This window comes from Coccinella septempunctata, chromosome 5, assembly GCF_907165205.1.
Source record: "Coccinella septempunctata chromosome 5, icCocSept1.1, whole genome shotgun sequence".
Classification (NCBI taxonomy): Eukaryota; Metazoa; Arthropoda; class Insecta; order Coleoptera; family Coccinellidae; genus Coccinella; species Coccinella septempunctata.
In genome coordinates, this window is record NC_058193.1 from 21348973 (window position 1) to 21368366 (window position 19394).

Consider the following 19394-nt stretch of genomic DNA (forward strand, 5'->3'; position numbering starts at 1 on the left):
AGGTTACAGTATTTATATAACAAACCTTGAAAGCTTTGACAAATCGAACAAGAAGCGGGAAAAATGTGTTAGCATCGGTTGTTCTTGGCGATTCAGCAAAGAATTCAACACATTCACGAAAAGCTTCTTGAGCTGTTTTGAACTCTGATTTCAGTTTTCTCAATTTCTCTTCAGAATTTTGGAGAAAATCTTTAATGACTAGACTTTGTGCACCTTTGCCTCTCAGATCGGCCTCTTTCCTTACAGAATCCATGCCTTTCTCCAGTTCCTGTAGATCTGTTTGGATGTTTTCGAGAGAAACTGAAAGGAAAATCATTAATCTATTCCTACAAAATGAAATGCTGCAAACTTACCAAATGCGGCTTTCTCGATATAATGTAATTCAGAATCGAAATTCAGAAGCTCTGGGAATTTTTGCCGAATGGTATTTACGATGTAATGTAAAAGGCACATTCTTTTATCTGTTGTTTTCGTATCTAATAGTGAATCTAGTGACTGTAGTTTGAATCCATATGCTGGACCTCTTTTACTACTGTTTAGATAATTTCCAAAAGCTAAAACTACTTCTAGAACAGATCTCAACTTCTTGGAATGTTTTACAGAATTTGAGGCAGAGATTATTGCATGTATTTGCTACAAATAAAGAAAAATTAATTCTATAATACCCTATTAATTAAACGGAATAAACTTACAGGTGTAATGAGATGTATATTGTCATAAAAATTTCCTATGTAACTCATTATCGACAACTTCACAGATATCCTTTCAACTTTCGTAAGTTGTAGTAGGAATTTATCTTCTTCAGTCAATAAATTGATGTTTTTCTTTTCGTTAATGTAGTCTCTATAGGCTTTGGTTTCGGGCTCTGTAGGAACCATCCTTTGAAGGAGTTCAACATTTTCTAATGAAAGTTGTTTCAAATCCAGCATATTAACTGCGTTGATTACTTTCTCTACAGGCATTTCTAGTTTTCTTCGAGATATTGCTACAAACATTCATAGTTACTTGTTCAAGAATTACAAAATTATAGTCAAATAATGTATTAGACAAAGGATAAATCTATAAACAAATGAATGATCAAGGAGTACTAAATCGTTGAAATCATGTAATATTTTGTAGTGCTGATTCACGTCTTTTCATTACAGCGATTCAGGGTACTGTGCCTCAGCTTGGCCAGAACAAGAAAAGGTTTTGGGCCCACTAGAGAAAATGTTTCACTAAGATGTGCCACCCTATTTGCCACTTTATTTCCTATGAAGCCTGAATGACCAAGTACAGCCTACCATAGGTGTGTAGGTTTTTTGTTTTTACTACCTACCTAGGGTAGTTCGGCAGTTTCAAACTGACCGTACAGCAGTTGTATTCAAGTGCTTTGAGCTGCTTGACAGCTTGACTTGACTGTCACTGAAAATTTTGATTCGGTTGTTGTACAGCCGCAGTTCTAACAGCAATTTCGATGGCACAAAAATTCAGAATTGAATACCGTCCTAGATTAAGGAAGTTTTGGAACCGTCAGTATACAGTATACAGTATACAGGCCAAGACAGTTGAATCAAGCTGGGCGCCTGCGTCAATTCTTTCCACCAGTGGTAGTTAAGCTATTGTGTTGGAAAATATCATTCAGCAAGTCCGGTTCTATTTCATCTTTCTCACCTCGCCTGTGCAAGCTTCGTGATGGACAGTAATTTGCTGGACTTTTTCCTACCACACTACAAAAATATGCACTATTTGTAGTGTAAGGCTATTAAGTATATAGCCAGTGCATTTGCTTAGGGTTTATTACCCAGGTCTTACTTCAGATGCGTTAGCAGTTACAGAAATGTATTCCTGTCCTGTGGCAAACCTTGCAGTTGAAAGACTCATCCAAGAATATTTTCAGATATTTTTCCTCGCTGAAGAACCCGCTTGTTTTGAATCGAATGGTTTGTGGTTTTTGAACTTATTTACTTACCAATATTCCTCAATCTTGTGTGTTCCAATAACGATACATTCTCAGGTTTCTTGAATTTCTTACTAGGGAAGGAAGTGAGACCATCTACTTCATTGTTGCCATTGGCCATAAGTCCCGAATGACCAATTTTGAATCTCTCTTCAAAGTCATGGAAATCTATGTAATTGTGCAACTTGTCATCATCTAGCTCATTAAAGATTGTGCCCCTAACCTAATAAACATTTTAGGCAATTTAGATACTTCAAATCAACCCCACTGTTCAATTTCAATAGGAAAAATGGATTAGAAATGATTGCTGTACCTGGTTAGGTTTCAGAGCTACCCAATTTATGGTGGGCAGCTTATATTTAGTTTGTACTTTCCTCTTGATGGTCATCGCTCCATCAGGTGCTTGCATGAATCCTGCTGGAGGAGGAGGAATAGGAGCTGAGGGCATTTTAACTGGAGGTGGTGGAGGACATGGTGGAGGGGGTGGTGCGATAACCGGCGCCGGAGGTGGGGGAGGTGGTATTATCACAGAAGAATCCGGTGTTGCGGTTTTTCCTGGAGGACTATCCTTCAAAATATCCGAAATGCCAGGCACTGAAAATGTTCATGGTTAATATTGGTTTAAATCCTTCGGATGAAGAATGAGCAGCTATTAAAAAAAAAATTCAATACAAGCAGTCACAAAAACTTCGCCGAAACGTTGTTTACGATTTGAGGGGTTCAGAGCTGAAGTGAACCAAGTCCATTCAGCCTAGTTTTGAGATGAATGGTTTAGAAGTTGTTTATCACCAATTAATTCAAAAGTGACTTCTTTAGATTTTAAAAGGTTAGAATGTAAGCATATGCTTACATAAGAATAATAATAAATAAAGAAGTCACTTCTGAATTAATTGGTGATAAACAACTTCTAATCCCTACATCTCAAAATTAGGTTGAATGGACTTGGTTCACTTCAGCTCTGAACCCCTCATTTGTCTGAATACCCGTCAGCTAGTACAACCTTACTTTCAGAAACAGCTGATCATCATAGTTATGCTGCATTGAGAATGCACCAGTAATACAGAAACCGGTATGCTACAATTGATGAATTTTGTTTGTCACTGTTTTCTAACTCTGTATTTATTTTGTTATTATTAGATTTCAAATCTAAGTTGTGACTAGGCAATTGGTGATAAGTAAAGCTGGTTGCATAAAGCTACTAAACTACTCGCAACTCGGGAGGAACATCGGACGTGAACTGGCATTGTCAGCGTGGTAAACAAAATGGCAATAAGATTACTTGATCACAATGTCTAACCATTCTACCGGGTCTTTTTACATGATTGTAACATCGGAGTTGGCATTGAATTATTCCGTACTGCTCGCGTTTCGTTCTAAATATCAAAGAATTTCGAAAATTTACGTCTGCTATGATGGTACAATCATATCCTGTACCTACTCTGTACTTTATAAGTGTAATAACAGCATGATTTCACTTCGTTAGGAATCGTAAGTAATGTTATGTGCCATGCGATTTATAAGCGAAATTATTGGCAAACTTTTGTATGACAAGTGTAATAAATCTACATACTTGAGGTTCCTTTCGGAATCGTCTTAGAAACATTCTCCAATTCGGCAATTTTAGATTCAAACATAGATTGTCTGTTTTTAGATTCTTGTTCATGGTGTTGCACAACCCTTCTGAGAGTTGTAACTTCTTCATCCGCTTTTCGCTTTATTTCCAAGAGTTCATCTCTTTCTGATCTGACTTGTAACAGTTCTGTTTCTAAATGGGCCATCTTTTCTAATGCCTGATGTTCGAACTCTTGCAGCCTCTCATGAAGCTGTAATGATTATGAAGACATGTAGATATAATTCCTTAGAATTGTAACATATATACAATACATATATCACAAAAACAAAATGAAATAGTTAATTTGTAGAAGCAATAAATTACCTGTGACACTTCATCTTCAAGCTCTGCTACCTTCTCCAAAGCTGCTGTTTTAGTTTCACTGTCTTCCATCAAAGCAGCCACATCAAAAACGTTATCGAGGTAAGCTGATATCTGCACTTGTAATTCTTCACTTTCGGTATGTTTTAATTTTTCTAAGTAACTATCTAAATTTAAGGCAGTGAATTCATATTGTAAATGGACCCTGAAATTCATGTTCTCTACCGAATGAACTATAATGTTCACAAATTGCATACAAGCAACCTGAAAAAATGAAACAATGGTGAATTTGTGAAATGTTGTGATGAAAGAAGGTAGGTAGATTCCAGAAAATTTGCTTACCATAAATTCTATATTGAAGACCTCATAATTAAGGAAATAGTTCATGAGCGTTTCAAATCGGTGTTTTTCGTGACAAACTTCTTTGAAGTTGTCGAATGCCGAGAGGATTATTTCATGACCCCCTTTTACTAGACAAATGGCAGCCAATAATTCCAGTACTAATGCTTTAGTTCGTAACCTCTTGTGGATTAAACTGAGGGATATGCAGTTTATTGCTTCTCTGTGTTGAATAACCATATTGAATCCATACTGGAATAAGTTTCGATATTATCACACACTGAAGGGACGGGATAGGTTCGCGAGAACATCTGTATGACTTGAAGATTTAAATGGGGAATTTGCTAACTGAAAATTTTCACTCTTCAGGGTTCAAGCACCACTCAGATGACAATTTTTGGAATTTAATCTGATATAAATGGGCTTAAGTGAATCAGTGAATGAATAAAAACAGCTCTCTTGAATAATTCTTATCTACCATACAAATACCGTTTGTTGAGATATAAATAAGTATATCCATGAACTAGTGTATTGCTGAAATATGACTATGAGACTTATAAACATCATATTTTTATATTTAAAATAGAGACTATTGAATAGAATTCGATGTTCATTGCAGGTGGGATATATTTTGATTCTCAAAGGTGGAGGAGAAATAACATAAAACAATGGATTTGACAGTGAAATCATTCAGGGAAAAGTGGATTAGAAACCAAGTAAATAATATACTATAAGAACTATTGTTAGTTTTTGTGCGCTTGTTCCAGAACATGGGAGCTTTTTTATTCTTTGAATTTAGACCAAAAAATAAATAAAATGACTTAAAATGTTGAATATACGGGTACAATGTGCGGAACACCCTATTTATTGCTTAACTATATCCATTGAGTATTCAACTCAATGCTATAGCTCATTTAATAAGTTATTTCAGATAAAATATCGTACCTTCCAACTTATTTGATTCGTGAAATTGCTGTGAGTCTGCAGGACGAGTGGTGTAACAAAGTAATTTCATTTTCAATCTCTTATTTGATTTCTATGAGAGAATAGTAATTCTCGATAATATTGCGAGCACTCGTAGTATTAACCCCGATAATCACTTTGAATCAACAATTTTTACAATTGGTGGGTATTAATCTACCATTGATGATATCAGAAAGATCATATCTGGTCGAAAACAAATATATGGTTGTCCCATTGAAAACCATTATTGATGGCTTCATACCTTAAACAACTGTGATTTAACGGAAAATCAGTAAACGCCTATGAATAGTATACAGGGTGTCCCACGATGGATGGCGTATTAGACATTCATAGAAAAGTAATCACTAATTTATGCTGCAGACTTTACATGTTGGGGTTTCGACTATAAACATTCTGCCTTAATTATTTTCAGATGTCTGGAACAACCTACTACTTTCCTATTTTGAATGGCACACCCAGCATATTTATGCATCCCTAGTTAGCTTATTCAATGGTAAATATTATTTCGAAAGAAAAAAATTTTCAAAAAAGGCATGTTATGGCATATTGTTGAAATTACTATTAAATAAGCTATCTAACGAAGCAAAGATATACGAGCTGTGACTTGTTACAATAGAAATAAGAAAGTATTAGGGTGTTTCCGGTATATTCAAAAGCTGCGTAAGTCTCAGAATACTAAAGTATTCTGTCTCAGAATACTAAAGTATTCTGAGACTTACGACGCAGTTCGTAGTCGAAAATCTCCAACACAAATTTTCGGCACAAAATTAAGATTTTTCTCTCTCTCTATAAACGTTCAATACGGCATCCCCATATATATGTTTGAAAACTATTAGATTAATCAATTATCTTATAAGCTACAATTTAGCCATAAATAAGGTGTTGCACCCATTTCGCACAACCCCGTATATAATTTAAACATGACAAACTTTAAAAAATTGTGGAAATACAAATGTAAAAATTTGATAGGAAATGAAAGATATGGGAACGTTAACTTATAAATTCAGCATATAAATATCTGGTTTTCTTGTGAAAAAATATGGACTCTTTTTTTGCCACAGTAAAATTCTTACCTTATTGTTCATTATAGCCCTCATACACATAATACAGACGTGAATGTCATCTTTCGACTCTCCCATGTTCAGTTTCGCAACATGTTTCGATCTTCTCTTGAGACTAGGACTGCCGCTTATGTCCAAGGAGGTCCTAAGATGTCCATTCGTCCTATCCAACGTTGAGTTCTGATAGTTCACCGTGGAGTTTGGGGAAGAAGGATTAAGCTTTTCCTCAGACTCCGAACGGGACTCGGCTATTCTCTGTTCGTGCCTCATCATGCCAAGTCGAAAGCTGAGATAATCAATGAGGACGTCCAAACCATTGTTATCCTCGTTGAGGAACTCTCGGACCCATCTAGAAGAAAAAGTAAATCCTCGATTAGAAGGCGTTAGTGGCTCAGAAAACCATAATTTAGTAATAGTATTGTAAGTAGATTCAATAGAAGAATGGATAATGGAATAAGGATAGTGTTCTCAGACTCACAACTTCTTAATTATGCGATATTTCATCTATATATTTATTTTAGTTGTACATACATTTCAACCAGGGCCGTAGCGAAGAGCTTTTCCGAGGGGGGGGGGAATTCGAATTTTGGCGCCCCTCTTTAAAAAAAATTCACAGGATATCCAAAAAAAACAAGAACACGGAAAAGGTGTATTATAATAGGTAATACAAATATGTAGCTACACAGTTTTTTAAAGAAATAATTATGAATGAACATGAGTATAAATGAAAATACCTCACAAATATTTTAAGTATATTTTAAGTAACAAGTGTAATAATAAATCTGTGATTAATTAAACTAATCTAAGAAACAAGAAAATATTCTCATAAATATTGCTATTCAAATCACACTTTAATTCTTCGTTCTTTTAATAGGCTCCAAGAAGTCACTATTGACTCAAGAGAAAGAGTTGCTGCGATTTTTTTTTCGCATTTCAGTAGAAGCAAATCGTTCAGACGCTGATCAGACATTGTTGTTCTGAGAACATTTTTTACTAACTTAAGTTGACTAAACGTTCTCTCGTTAGTACTGGTACCATAACCAGCGGTTACGGCAAATCTTAAAATGTAATCGGCCAGTTTTAACATTTTATATTTCGTTGCCAATACACCAGCTACTTCAGTTAATGATTTACATGATTCGCAATCAGAAAATAAAATCATGAGTTCGGTAAGTAATGCTTGTGGGTCTGGCCTATCTAGCTTTGGCGGAATCATATTGATCAATGCTTCTAAGTACTCCAGTTTCAAATTTTGTGATTTCAGCGGAAAATGGAAAACTTTAAATATTGGATCTAACGTTTCTATTACTGATTTCACGTTCAATGATAAATTATTAATGAGCGTGTCTAATACTTGTTTGAACTCTTTTCTATAAAATGTATATAAACCTAAAATTGTCTCATTTTCATTTCTGCTATCGAATTTTTGGGGTCCTAATCGACGCCGATGAAATTTTTTAAAGTCTTCTTCAACATTGATGTCGAATTTTTCAGCAAACTGCTTTGCGCTGGCGATCAAATCATCGATAGATGAGCTATTTTCATTCATTGTTTTCAAAATTTGAATGTGTAATTCTAATATATTATTGCAATCGATCACATTTATTTCGGGAGTCTCGATAGATTCAATCAAATTTTTTAGTTTGAACATCACATTTTTCATGAAATAAAGGGTTACAATGAAGTCAAAATTCAAAATTTTCTTTCTCAATCCTGAACTTTTTGTTCTAGAGGTGCTGTCAAAGTCAGTATTTTCGGCAATTTCTTGGAGGAGTTGAACTATCTCTTCGTAGGAAATATTGACGGCCTTTATGCTTTCGGCTCTAGCCACCCAGCGTGTTCTAGACAAATTTCTGAGTTTCAAAGAGTTTTCAATTTTATCTATTTTTTTTTCGAGCATCTGGTGTCTTTTAGTACTCAAAGTGAAAAACGTATACAACTCCTCCAAATAATTGAAAAATTCTCTTACCAGAAAGCTAGCATTACTACAGTGCTCTACTGCTGTATTCACTCTATGATCCTGACAAGGAATATACGGAACTTTGTGTCCGATCAATTCACACAATTTTTGTTGAACACCTTTATGTTTACCCGACATTGCTGCAGCGAAATCATAGGACTGAAATGTGAGCTTCGACAAATTGATCTCATATTTGTTTAAACAATTAACGATGTCACTTGCAATATCCATTCCCGTTTTTCCAGTAGGCTCCATAACTTCTAACAGGCGTTCATTTGGTTTGGAATGCTCATCAACTAATCTCACAACAATTGAAATCATTTCTTTGTGAGAGTGGTCTGGTGTTGCATCAACCATAATGGTGTAGAAAGAGCTATTATTGATCTCCGATACGATATGTTTTCTTAAACATCCTCCTAACAGACTTATGAATTCATTCTGTGATGTAGGGCTTAGGTATGTAATATGGTAGGGTCGCATAGTAGCATTATCTAACCACTGTTGAAGCAAGGGATTGTGACGAGCTAATAAGTGGACGAATTCATAAAAATTTCCCGTTTCTACATCATCTTGCGCATCTCCTCGAAATCCTAAGCCTTGACGACATAGTGTTGAAGATATATCCAGAAGCATGGAAATGATTTTTCTATTGTACTGTAATATTTTTTTTTGTTCAATTTGTCTCAATTCGGCATTTTTATCCAGAATGATATCAATATGATGAGTACTATTCACAAAATTGCAGTAGTTTTGTACTGCTGCGATGTGGTGTTGCGAAGAAAAATGGCTTGGAAGTTTCCCGAGTTTGTTCTTGCCACTACTTTTCATTTTTCCCCAAGCCTTAACTCCTTCATTAAACCAATTATCTTCTGCATTATGAGACTTATTTGGTGGAAATAAACAGCAAACGAAGCAGTATGCTCTGTCTTTAACGGTGCTGTATTCCAGAAAATTATACTCTCTGTACCACGATGAATTGAATCTGTTTTTACCATCACTCGGAAATACTGATAATTTGGGTTGATGAGGTCCCAAAGTAATCAAGTATTTTTTTTGAGATTCTGATAGCGATTTAGTTCTTAGCCCAGGATCATGAGAAACTAAACGGCTTCCTTCATCTTCACAAGATTTAATTGTACATGGTTCCTGAATTTCAAACTGTTTAATCATTGACTCGCCGACAGATATGCAATTTTCAAAATCATTTTTCATCATTTTCAAATAAGATACGGTTTCAATGATAATTGAAAATTCTTCTCCTTTGGAATCTTTTATTATCTTTTCGTATTTTTCGAAACTCTTACAGTCATCAATGATCTGTAAAAGTTTTGCGGAGAATGCCGTCCACGATATTTCTTCAGATGAACTGAATACATTGAAACATTGTTTTTCCTGCGACATACTCAGCGTGAGTGAATCGCAAATTTCAGAATTTCTGGTTTCGCCGGGAATGTTCTCAGTATTACTAGTTGTTTGTTCCATTTCGATTTCATGGCTATCATCTAAAAAAGAAAGCCTTGAAATAATCTGGTGAATTTGATTTTGCGTTATTTTTTCTCAGAGGTTCACATGTCTCGAAAGATCGAGGGCGAAAAGAGTCTATGTATATAAACAAAAATTACTTATAGGTACTTCAAGCTTCGAATATGATGAGAAGTATAAAAATGAAAATTAACGAATTTCATTGTTTCCATATTCAAAGCTAGAATAAGCTCGAAAACTTTGTGTTAGTAATCAGCAAAATTTACCTTTTTCGCTCTCTTCAAGAATATTCCCCACTTCTTTCGAACAACTTGCTTTCAGCCATGTATCCATCACATTTGCTGCTTTTTCCGTCTCAATTTTCCTTTTCTGCGCCCTTTTTCTGAATTCCGCTCCAGACGGTTTGAGCTTTTTTTGGCAGGGATCCATAATACGATAAAATGCTTTTAAATGGTTAAACTCATGTGTTCACACCGCTGACCGCTCTGACAACGAGACTTTACAATGCCGCCACTGTAGTTCCCATGAATCGACTAGATGGCGGGGCACGCAGTTTGTTATGATTTCGCGCCTGCGCGGTCTATTGATGGCGGGGCACGCAGTTTGTTATGATTTCGCGCCTGCGCGGTCTATTTGGCGCCCTTTCGAATGTGCTCCGGGGGGGGACGCTCCCCCCCCTCCCCCCCTATAGCGACGGCCCTGATTTCAACAGTGGATTCTTGAGGACAAGAGAAACACTTTTGTCATTTAATATTTTTTCCGATTCGCCCTATATAAAAAGATAAAGCCATTTTAAGTTTTCATAATGAGCTATACCACCCACCCCTGGCAAAACAAAATTTCCTTCGGAGTAACAAGCTAAATCTATGAAAATACACATCTGTGGATATTTCAAACAGATTTAGATTCAGCTTAAGTAGGTACCCAATTTTTAGATTTTCAGATATTTTTCATTGTTGAATATCAAATAACTTTAAGAATTGGGGCCTTTGAATTTCAGTTTTTTTTATGGTATGTAATGGTCATAATGAAGCAACAGGAGGATGACGGTGGAATTTCAAAATTGAATTTTTTTATAGATTTTCAACAGCCTGTATCTTTCCAACAGAGCCAAATTGGAAAAATGGTGAAGAGAAAACGTGCTTCTTTCGACTTGAGGAATATTCTGTTGAAATTTATGTAGGAATGCGTCAAATATTCTTCCTGGTATAAGTCCATTCGATGATAATCAAAATCGATAGCTACTTTTTCAATATATTCAGGAATGTTAAAGTTTCAGTGATTTCAGATTTCATTCTGGAAATAGAGTGACTGTCAAATCGTTGATCGGGCAATCAAAGTTTTCTTAAACTCGCTCTTAGTTGGTCTTGAATCATTTTGCATGTTGTGCCTACTATTTTCTTCTATAGTTAGAATAGAGAATCTCTTGTTTGTTGTTTTTGTGATCAATGAAGTTTATAGGTAACAGTTTCCCAATTTGATGATTCTGGCAGCTCTTATAATAGTTCGGTCCGTTTTAAATAAATGGCATTGACTGTTATTAATAAAATACATCGGACTAGCTAATTGCACTGTTTTCTTTCATAACCTTTCAGCGTTAACCTTCTTCATTACACTGTAATTAATGTGTCATAGTGTCAGCTGATTTTGGTGGTTCCGGAGAGGTTAAAAATTAATCCATAATTCATATCGCTTTGAATTTCATTCAATAACCTTGTTTTTCACCTTGTTGGATATGTTGGATTATTTGCTCTAAATTAATTGGACGAAAAGTGCAACATATGAATCAAATGATTGTGGTGACAATGCACCGACTGGTAAATTATGTAGGCAATTCTTTCAAAAATTGCCTGCGAAATGAAAAAAAGTAGTTGCCAGCAATGGCTAATGCCTACTTTGAATGATCTCTTTATTTATTTTAATCTGCAATAATTGCAACCGAAATAATTTATACTCCCAATATCAGGAGCGGTAATTTAACATATGAAAACTGAGAACTATTTCATTAGTAAAAATGGAACAATATAATATGCTTCAACAGCGTATGGAAATGATTGAAACTCACTACTAAAATTTCAAACATTTTGCTGCAAGAGTTCAAAAAGTTAGATGTCATCATCACCACTTTTCGAATGAACCCGGTAATCGGATGATGCATCACCATCAAAAAGAACGTATATATTATGAGCAAACACGCTCATTATATTCTCAAATCAAATAATTGTATACCTTCACCAGTCTGATCAATAAACAATAATGAATACTGGAGCCACAACAGTTGGGTTGGTTATTTTTGGCCCCTGCGGGCTCAATGAAATGCACACAGAAAGTTAATCATTCCAGACAATGCACTGGCAGTCGACTCTCAATAAACAAAACGGAAATAAGTAGGGTTCGATATAAAAACGCAGATGTTAAACAGGAAATAAGCATTTTGAGCTGAACATCAGCATTTAATGACGTTAAAAATGAATGCAATAGATTATGCGGAGCATGAAGTTGGTCTGAGATATTCAATAGGTCAGCTATCGTGCACATTGGCATTGCCCTTTGCCATGGACTTACTTGCCGATAAAAATGGTGCTGTCATTGAATATACACGTTTGTGAACTTTCATGATCAGAATTTTAAGTAATGATGAAAGAATAATCCGTATAATGAATTGAGCATGATCTTTCCATATTTATAATAGTATTTCGAAGTATACTCAAAGTCCTTCTTTATGTTCTCAAAAAAGATTCTGCAGAGGAATTTTCCTTTCCTAAATAACTAGTAAAGGAGATCCACCTGGTCGGTCTAATTCGGCTAACAAAATACAGGGTGTTTCTGAATTGATGCGAAAGATTTCAAAGGGCGATTCTTTAGCAAAAATCAAGAGGGGTCTTTCATATAACTTTTTGTTCAATAACTTTTTCTCTCCAATTTACATCCCTTTAAAATTTGATAAAAAATTGTTTTTAATATATCCACTTTGGAACAATTTAGAAGAATGAAATTTGGCTGATAGCTGATGCTAATAAAATGGCAGTTTTTGAGTGTTTTTGTAACCTTAAAATTCAATCACAAGAGACTTAAAAAACAACCCCTATGATTTTGAATCAGAACTTTTTAATGCGCCTCTATTGTCCTATTTAAAAAATTTATTTGAAAAGACAGACTCAATCTGCATCTTTTTTATGTCTTGATATGTTATCATAAAGTTGTTAGTTTGATCACAATAAAATAAAATACTGCTCAAAAAGACTCAAAAACTGCTATTTTATTAGCATCAGATATTTTCCAAATTTCATTCTTCAAAATTTTTCCAAAGGTGATATATTGAATAAAAACAATTTTTTTACCTTATTTTAAGGGTACCTAAGCTGTAACTTGGAGAGAAAGGGCGTTTAACAAAAAGTTATATGAAAGACCGCCTTAATTATTGCCATAGAATCACCCATTGAAATCTTTCGCATCGATTCAGAAATACCCTGTATAATAAATCATGATTTTTCATAAATACCGTGGCCAAAAACAGTATTCTCAGAGTCCGATAGATTTAAAACACCCCGATCTGTGCTGCCAACTTCCGTCAAAACTGACGTTAACGTACAGGCTGTCCCTGGAAGAATGCGACAAACTGAGGTAACCAAGGTGGACTCATATCAAGAGGTTTTAATTTCTTTAGGACCTTCGTTTATAATATAGATACAGGGTGATAATCAGAGAATAAATTGAAAACCGAGTGCCGTCTGTGTCTGTTGAAAATTAACCGATAACTTATGAGGAAAATACCTATGTGATATTCAACTGCATCCATCAGTCGAAGATGTGAAATTTGGAGTAATCAACGTCGTCTCGAAAAAATCGAATTCTTTTTAACGATTCCTTGGATATTCCATAATTTCATACATACACATGAGCATTTTGAAAGACCATTTCGTTTCGATGCGGAATATTTTTTCAGAACCTTGTACGTAATCTCGTAATAAGATTTCTTCATTCTTGAAAACCATGAAATTGCGACAACTCTCAACGAAACTGCATAGTTCAACATTACTCCGAGGAAGAACTTTTTAATCCACCTTCGGCAAAGCATATCAAAGAACAATGCGGTGGAAGAACAGTTAGAAACAATTTTCCTAAGGCAACATTTGCCCGCTAACAATTTAACGCGATTTCCACCACGATTAAATTGCAAGCAAGTTTCTCCCGACACGTTTTTCTTATTTGAAATTTGCCTAGGAAATGTTTATCAGATAGGAGAGTACGTGTAACTCATTGGATGTGAATGTTCAAGAAGATACGGGTACACTCATTGTCGATAATTATAGACTTGCCGTAATTTAATGGATTACATACATAAATGGAGTCAACGCCAAAAAAATTGATGGTACAGCTTCCCCACTCATACTTTCTAGCTTGCAACAAAATAGGAATACATTTCGATCATCGTGGTCGAATTCAATTCGGTCTATAGTGTCAGTCTGATTGTGAACTTCCCGAATGCGCTAGTAGAGTTGGCAGTTAGATTTGGAGTTATAGGTATCTTTAATTTTTTCTCTACGATTCAATTATTGCATTGAAACTCAGATACGTAACAAAGAAAAAGAATTGAAAAAAAATGTTTCTATGTCGAAAACTATTCGCCTTTGTTAAAAGCATTCGATATTATGATATACCTTACTTTCAAGATTAAGAGGGGTCTACACCGTTTTAGTGGTCAGTTCAAAAAGAGAAAATGAATATATAACATCAGAAACCACTAATTTATATGAGGTTTTTATTATATTATAATTCAATTCAATCAGTTCGTCATCTCGGAAAGTAAGGAATTTTTTTATTCGTCAAACGGAAAAAAAATTTTTCATTGAAGAACAAATATTCGTTCACGTCATTGACTTTCCGAGGTGAAGTTATCTCTTCTATGAATTTCCACCTGAAAAAATTTCTCGAAAAGGCTCACCATTGGCTACAATTCGTATCCTGCTGAAATTGAAAAAAGACGTTCGTTCAGTGCCAGCTTTTTGACGAAAGTGGAAATTATTGTAATATTCGTAATTTCTACTTATCGTTCAAGTGTTTTTGCAACACCTCACATTCTGGTAATCTTTCCTCCTTTACGCCTTACGCGGATGGCGAGAAAGTCCGTCAATTAGTAGGTAATGAACACAAGGATTCTTTCTTATCAGCTGTACTTTGAGTATATTTTTTATTCTATGTGAAAAACTTGATCAGTTCAAGTTTCAGAGTGTTTTCATTTTGTGCAAGGTTTGAAGCATTATGATCTCTTCTCAGCAGCACACTTATCATGATTCTTTGACCATGAACAGCATCGTGCCTTCACATATTAAGGTGGAAAAAATATGAATCGAGTGTTGATATAAAAATCGAACTGTGCCAGTAGATGCTACGAAGTATTACCACACCCCAGCGCCATCTGGAATGTAACGAGATTCGTACCAAGTCACCATGTCATTTGCTCAATATTCTCAGTGGAAAGAAACTAGGAAATGTGATGATGATGGTGTTTGGCTAGTTCGACTAAGATCGTAACGATTTTTATGAATCTTATGCAGTTTTAGGTATCCAAGCAGTTTAGAATTTTTCTGACCATCATTACAATTTGAATTTTTGCTTTTCTGAACTTGGCCTTGTGATTGTAGATTTTAAGGTGATCTATAGTGACCTCGAAATTCAAATTTGTTTCACTCAAAAAATGGATACCAAAAAAAAACGGCACCGTGAAGAATTGGGCTTCCGCAATCAAACAGAAAGTAGGTTACTGGATTTTCGAAAATTAAATATTGATTGATTTCTGGAAATAATTCTTGACAAGAAAAATGTAAATGCACAAGAATGAATTTTCTTCTATTGTGCAGACTCTGTAGACCATTGAAATGATGCCCACTCGACCCACATTCCCTAGTGTTATATCTTTACTTATTTACCTTTTGGAAACTTAGAATTGAAAAACTTATTGTTTTTCCAAAAGTGATTTTTTCCTTCTTCTCTTCATCTTTATTTAAACCGCTTCCTTCCAAGTTCATCTCTATGTCTGTGTTCTTTATTCTTGACTGATCAGTTCGATCTTTCGTTGATCTAGTCGAATCTTTGATTTCCATGGGATATAAACGTTGGAAAGGTCGTAAAAGTTCACCAGTTCTTGTTTTCACCTTTGCTACTCTCGACACTCCATCTCTTCCGGGGCAATCTGTCCGTTTGGTATTTTCTTCACCAATCAGAACTATTTTGCCAACTTCCAATTCACGTGAATTCCGACGATCAGAGTTAACCAGTTCTGCAAAATATTCTTTTTTGAAGCGTGTTCTTAGACCTTCCCGGAGCTGTTGGATATATTTTTGTCGTCTGAGGAAGCTGTTACTGTCTATCTTTGTTTTACTTATTTCCTTTTTTCTGAATTCTCTTCTTCTGGACAAAATATTTCATTATGAGGCCAATCTTCTGGATTCTTTTTTAACCATGTTGGACCAAACCACTTCTTAGTTTCCAGCAAAGTTTTGGCATTGCAGCTTCTGGAAGCCAGGTCTGCTGGATTGATTTTGCCTGGAACATGATACCAATCATCTGTATTTGTATATAGTCTTATTTCTTTGACCCTGTTTTTCACAAAAAAATTTCCATTGTCCTTTTATTCGTATCCAGGTCATGCCACCATTGAATCGCCCCAGAAGTAAGTCTTCATATCGCAAATTTCTTTTATTTTTGTAACTGTTATATATAGTGTGACACCTAGTAACGCCGTCAATAATTACAGTCTAGGTAAAGTGATATTTTTTTGGAGCTATTCTAGATTTTGCAAGAATTATACTGACTGACATCGCTCCATTAATAATTGTTCTTAGAAATATGCAACTTGCATGTGCTGATTTACTAGCGTCGTAAAATACGTGGATGGTCGAGTTTGAAGAATTTTCTCAATTTGAATTTCCACAAAGTGTCCTTGGAATTTTACAATGAACTAATAAATCTAGTTGTTTTACCTAGTACATAAATTTTTTAGATATTTCAGATGGCACAAGAAACCAATCGAATAACTGATAGCCACTGATAGCAAACTCCGTTTAGTCAATACAATTTGAGAATCGGACATGCTATGGATATCACAAAATAATGTATCTTCTATTATTCAAAAGTCGTCCTAGTCACGGGAGTAGCCAGGGGGGGGGGTTTGGGGGTTCAAACCCCCCCCGAAATAATATAGTTACATAATATTAGTTTCAAAAAGTCTCAATTTATATGTCAAAATCAGAAAAATTTCATTTCAAAACCCCCCCGAAACACAACCCTGGCTACGCCTATGGTCCTAGTACTCCAACTACGTTCACTTGATCAGTAATTTCCTTAGATTTTTGTGACTTGTATATCCATCCTCGTAAGTTGAACTTTGCAGACGACATGATAAATGTAGTAATATACAGGCACAGGGGTTCTCAAACTTTTTCTAGTCATTTACTCGCGAGAACTCAACTTTGATTGGCAGAATATGGTGAAAACGATGGCCACTGTTTAATCGCACACTTTAGGAACCCCTGCCCGAATCAAAACTTTGAGAGTCGTTTTGTACACGATGAAGATTAATTTGGCAGATTTCTTATCAAGACATGCACTCCTCCAAAAAAAATCTACGTACCTATTTTCAAAAATTCAATTGTATAGTAAGTTCTAAAGGGCGTACGTGTTTAGTTGGGATATCCTGTATAGCGAATGGTCATTGGAATCCCTCAATTAATCGAATTGGTGAGAGCATCAACTTCAAAGAATTCAAGAGCATAGTCAATTCAGAATGACTCCTCCTTGCACTATGTATGACTAATATCGAGCGAATAAAACATAATGTTCCTTTTTACTTGAACGCAGGTTCTTTATTATGGCCATCTCGGTTGTAGCTCAGAATAAATCATGACAATATACAGGGTGTCCGGGGAGTAACTGTACATACTCATACCAGAGATAGAGTTGGACTAGCTGATTACGGATTGACTATAAAAAATTAATTTCTGGATTTCCCTAAAAAGCTACAGGGTGATTTTCCAACTTCATGGAAATACTCAGACCATCATAAAATCCAAACATATTGACGGATATTATTGAAACTTAGGAGGTTTTTGACACATGCTAAGGTTGAGTCAGAAAGATATAAATTATTTCATTATTCCAGGGCCGGACTCATTAATCTCCATTTAAAGTATTCAGGGTAAAAAAAAACTTTGTATTTCGAATTACAAATAATTGATTAGCTTTTTAGAAAGAAGCTAAATTATGCTTCAATTTTTGGTACCGCTCAAAGTTGTCACATCAACAATTATTTTTTTATGAATTTTTTAATTTGGATAAAGTTCGAAAATTGCAATTTATTTACTTGAACAGGACATAGTCATCTTGTGCAGGTCGAAAATAAATAATAAATTTTCTTAAAAAAGTCACTGAAGGTGAAGAAGACTATAATAATTTGTTGATATACTGGGTGGCCACCCCAGACGCGGATTTCACTTTGAGGGAGTAAATGAAGGTATTTTGAAAAAAAATTGGTGCTGTGTATAAGGTATACAGAAGCATATTTCAAAATTATTCTTATGTATACTGGGTGTTCGACAACAATGATATAGACCAAAGTTACACTTCTTCCAGTGAAGAGAACAGCTGATGAACAGAATAATCAACTGTTGCGATATTTTAAGAAATAATGGCGATATGATTCGAAAGGCTGTATCCAATTTGAAAATTCGGCAAGAGAAATGTATACAAGCTGATGGTTTTCATTTCGAACAACTTTTGAAATATCGTTGACTCAGCAATTCATTCGTTCCTATTTTTATTTTTATTAGGTACTCTTTACTGTATTTTAGTTTTTTTTATTTGTTATTGTTTCGTTATTGAAGTGCTTATTAAAGCTCTGAAATTTTTTGTGAATTTTCTACTTATACATTTGCATTTTATATTCAAACATGAGATTTTCAGTTCTCTTCATGGTGAAAAATTCAAATTTTCGAACTTTATCCAAATTCAAAAATTCATAAAAAAATAATTCTTGATGTGACAACTTTGAGTGATACCGATAATTGAAGCATAATTTAGCTTCTTCCTAAAAAACGAATCAATTATTTGTAATTTGAAATACAAAGTGTTTTTTTTTGCCCTGAACACTTTAAATGAATATTAATGAATCCGGCCCTGGAATAATAAAATAATTGATATCTTTCTGACTTGACCTTAGCATGTGTCAATAACCTCCCAAGATTCAATAATATCCGTCAATAAGTTTGGATTTTATGATGATCTAAGTATTTCCATGAAGTTGGAAAATCACCCTGTAGCTTTCTAGGGAAATCCAGAAATTAATTTTTCATAGTCAATCCGTAACCAGCTAGTCCAACTCTATCTCTGGTAAGAGTATGTACAGTTATTCCCCGGACACCCTGTATAGCGTGAATTTTCACGATTTCAGCAGAGCAATATTTATAATTCAAATATTCCAAATTGGGAAAAACAAAAAACCCAGATTTTGCGGTTTTGGATAATAATTGCTGACGCATAGATTGCATTCGTACTTTGACGACCGTGAGTTTTCGGAAACTGGTTACTAAACTGGTGCATAATCGCTAGATAGTATTTCACAAATTAACAAGGATTTTAGAAAATGCATAGTCCTTTTCAGCCCTAAAATAATAGTTTTTCATGAGACGTTTCCAGATC

General features: G+C 34.9%; 1 protein-coding gene across 2 annotated transcripts in view; it reads right to left on the reverse strand.

Moving 5' to 3' along the window:
- Window positions 1-19394, reverse strand: part of LOC123312928 (formin-like protein) — an 88597-nt gene that overhangs the window by 2062 nt on the left and 67141 nt on the right. For both annotated transcript variants that reach the window (XM_044897518.1, XM_044897520.1), the window contains exons 5-13: window positions 6269-6605; window positions 4215-4463; window positions 3876-4136; window positions 3510-3762; window positions 2253-2533; window positions 1952-2162; window positions 693-985; window positions 354-633; window positions 26-300 (exon numbers count right to left, since the gene is read on the reverse strand). In XM_044897518.1, the coding sequence (XP_044753453.1) occupies window positions 26-300; window positions 354-633; window positions 693-985; window positions 1952-2162; window positions 2253-2533; window positions 3510-3762; window positions 3876-4136; window positions 4215-4463; window positions 6269-6605 (2440 nt within the window). The remainder of the gene's footprint in view (window positions 1-25; window positions 301-353; window positions 634-692; window positions 986-1951; window positions 2163-2252; window positions 2534-3509; window positions 3763-3875; window positions 4137-4214; window positions 4464-6268; window positions 6606-19394) is intronic.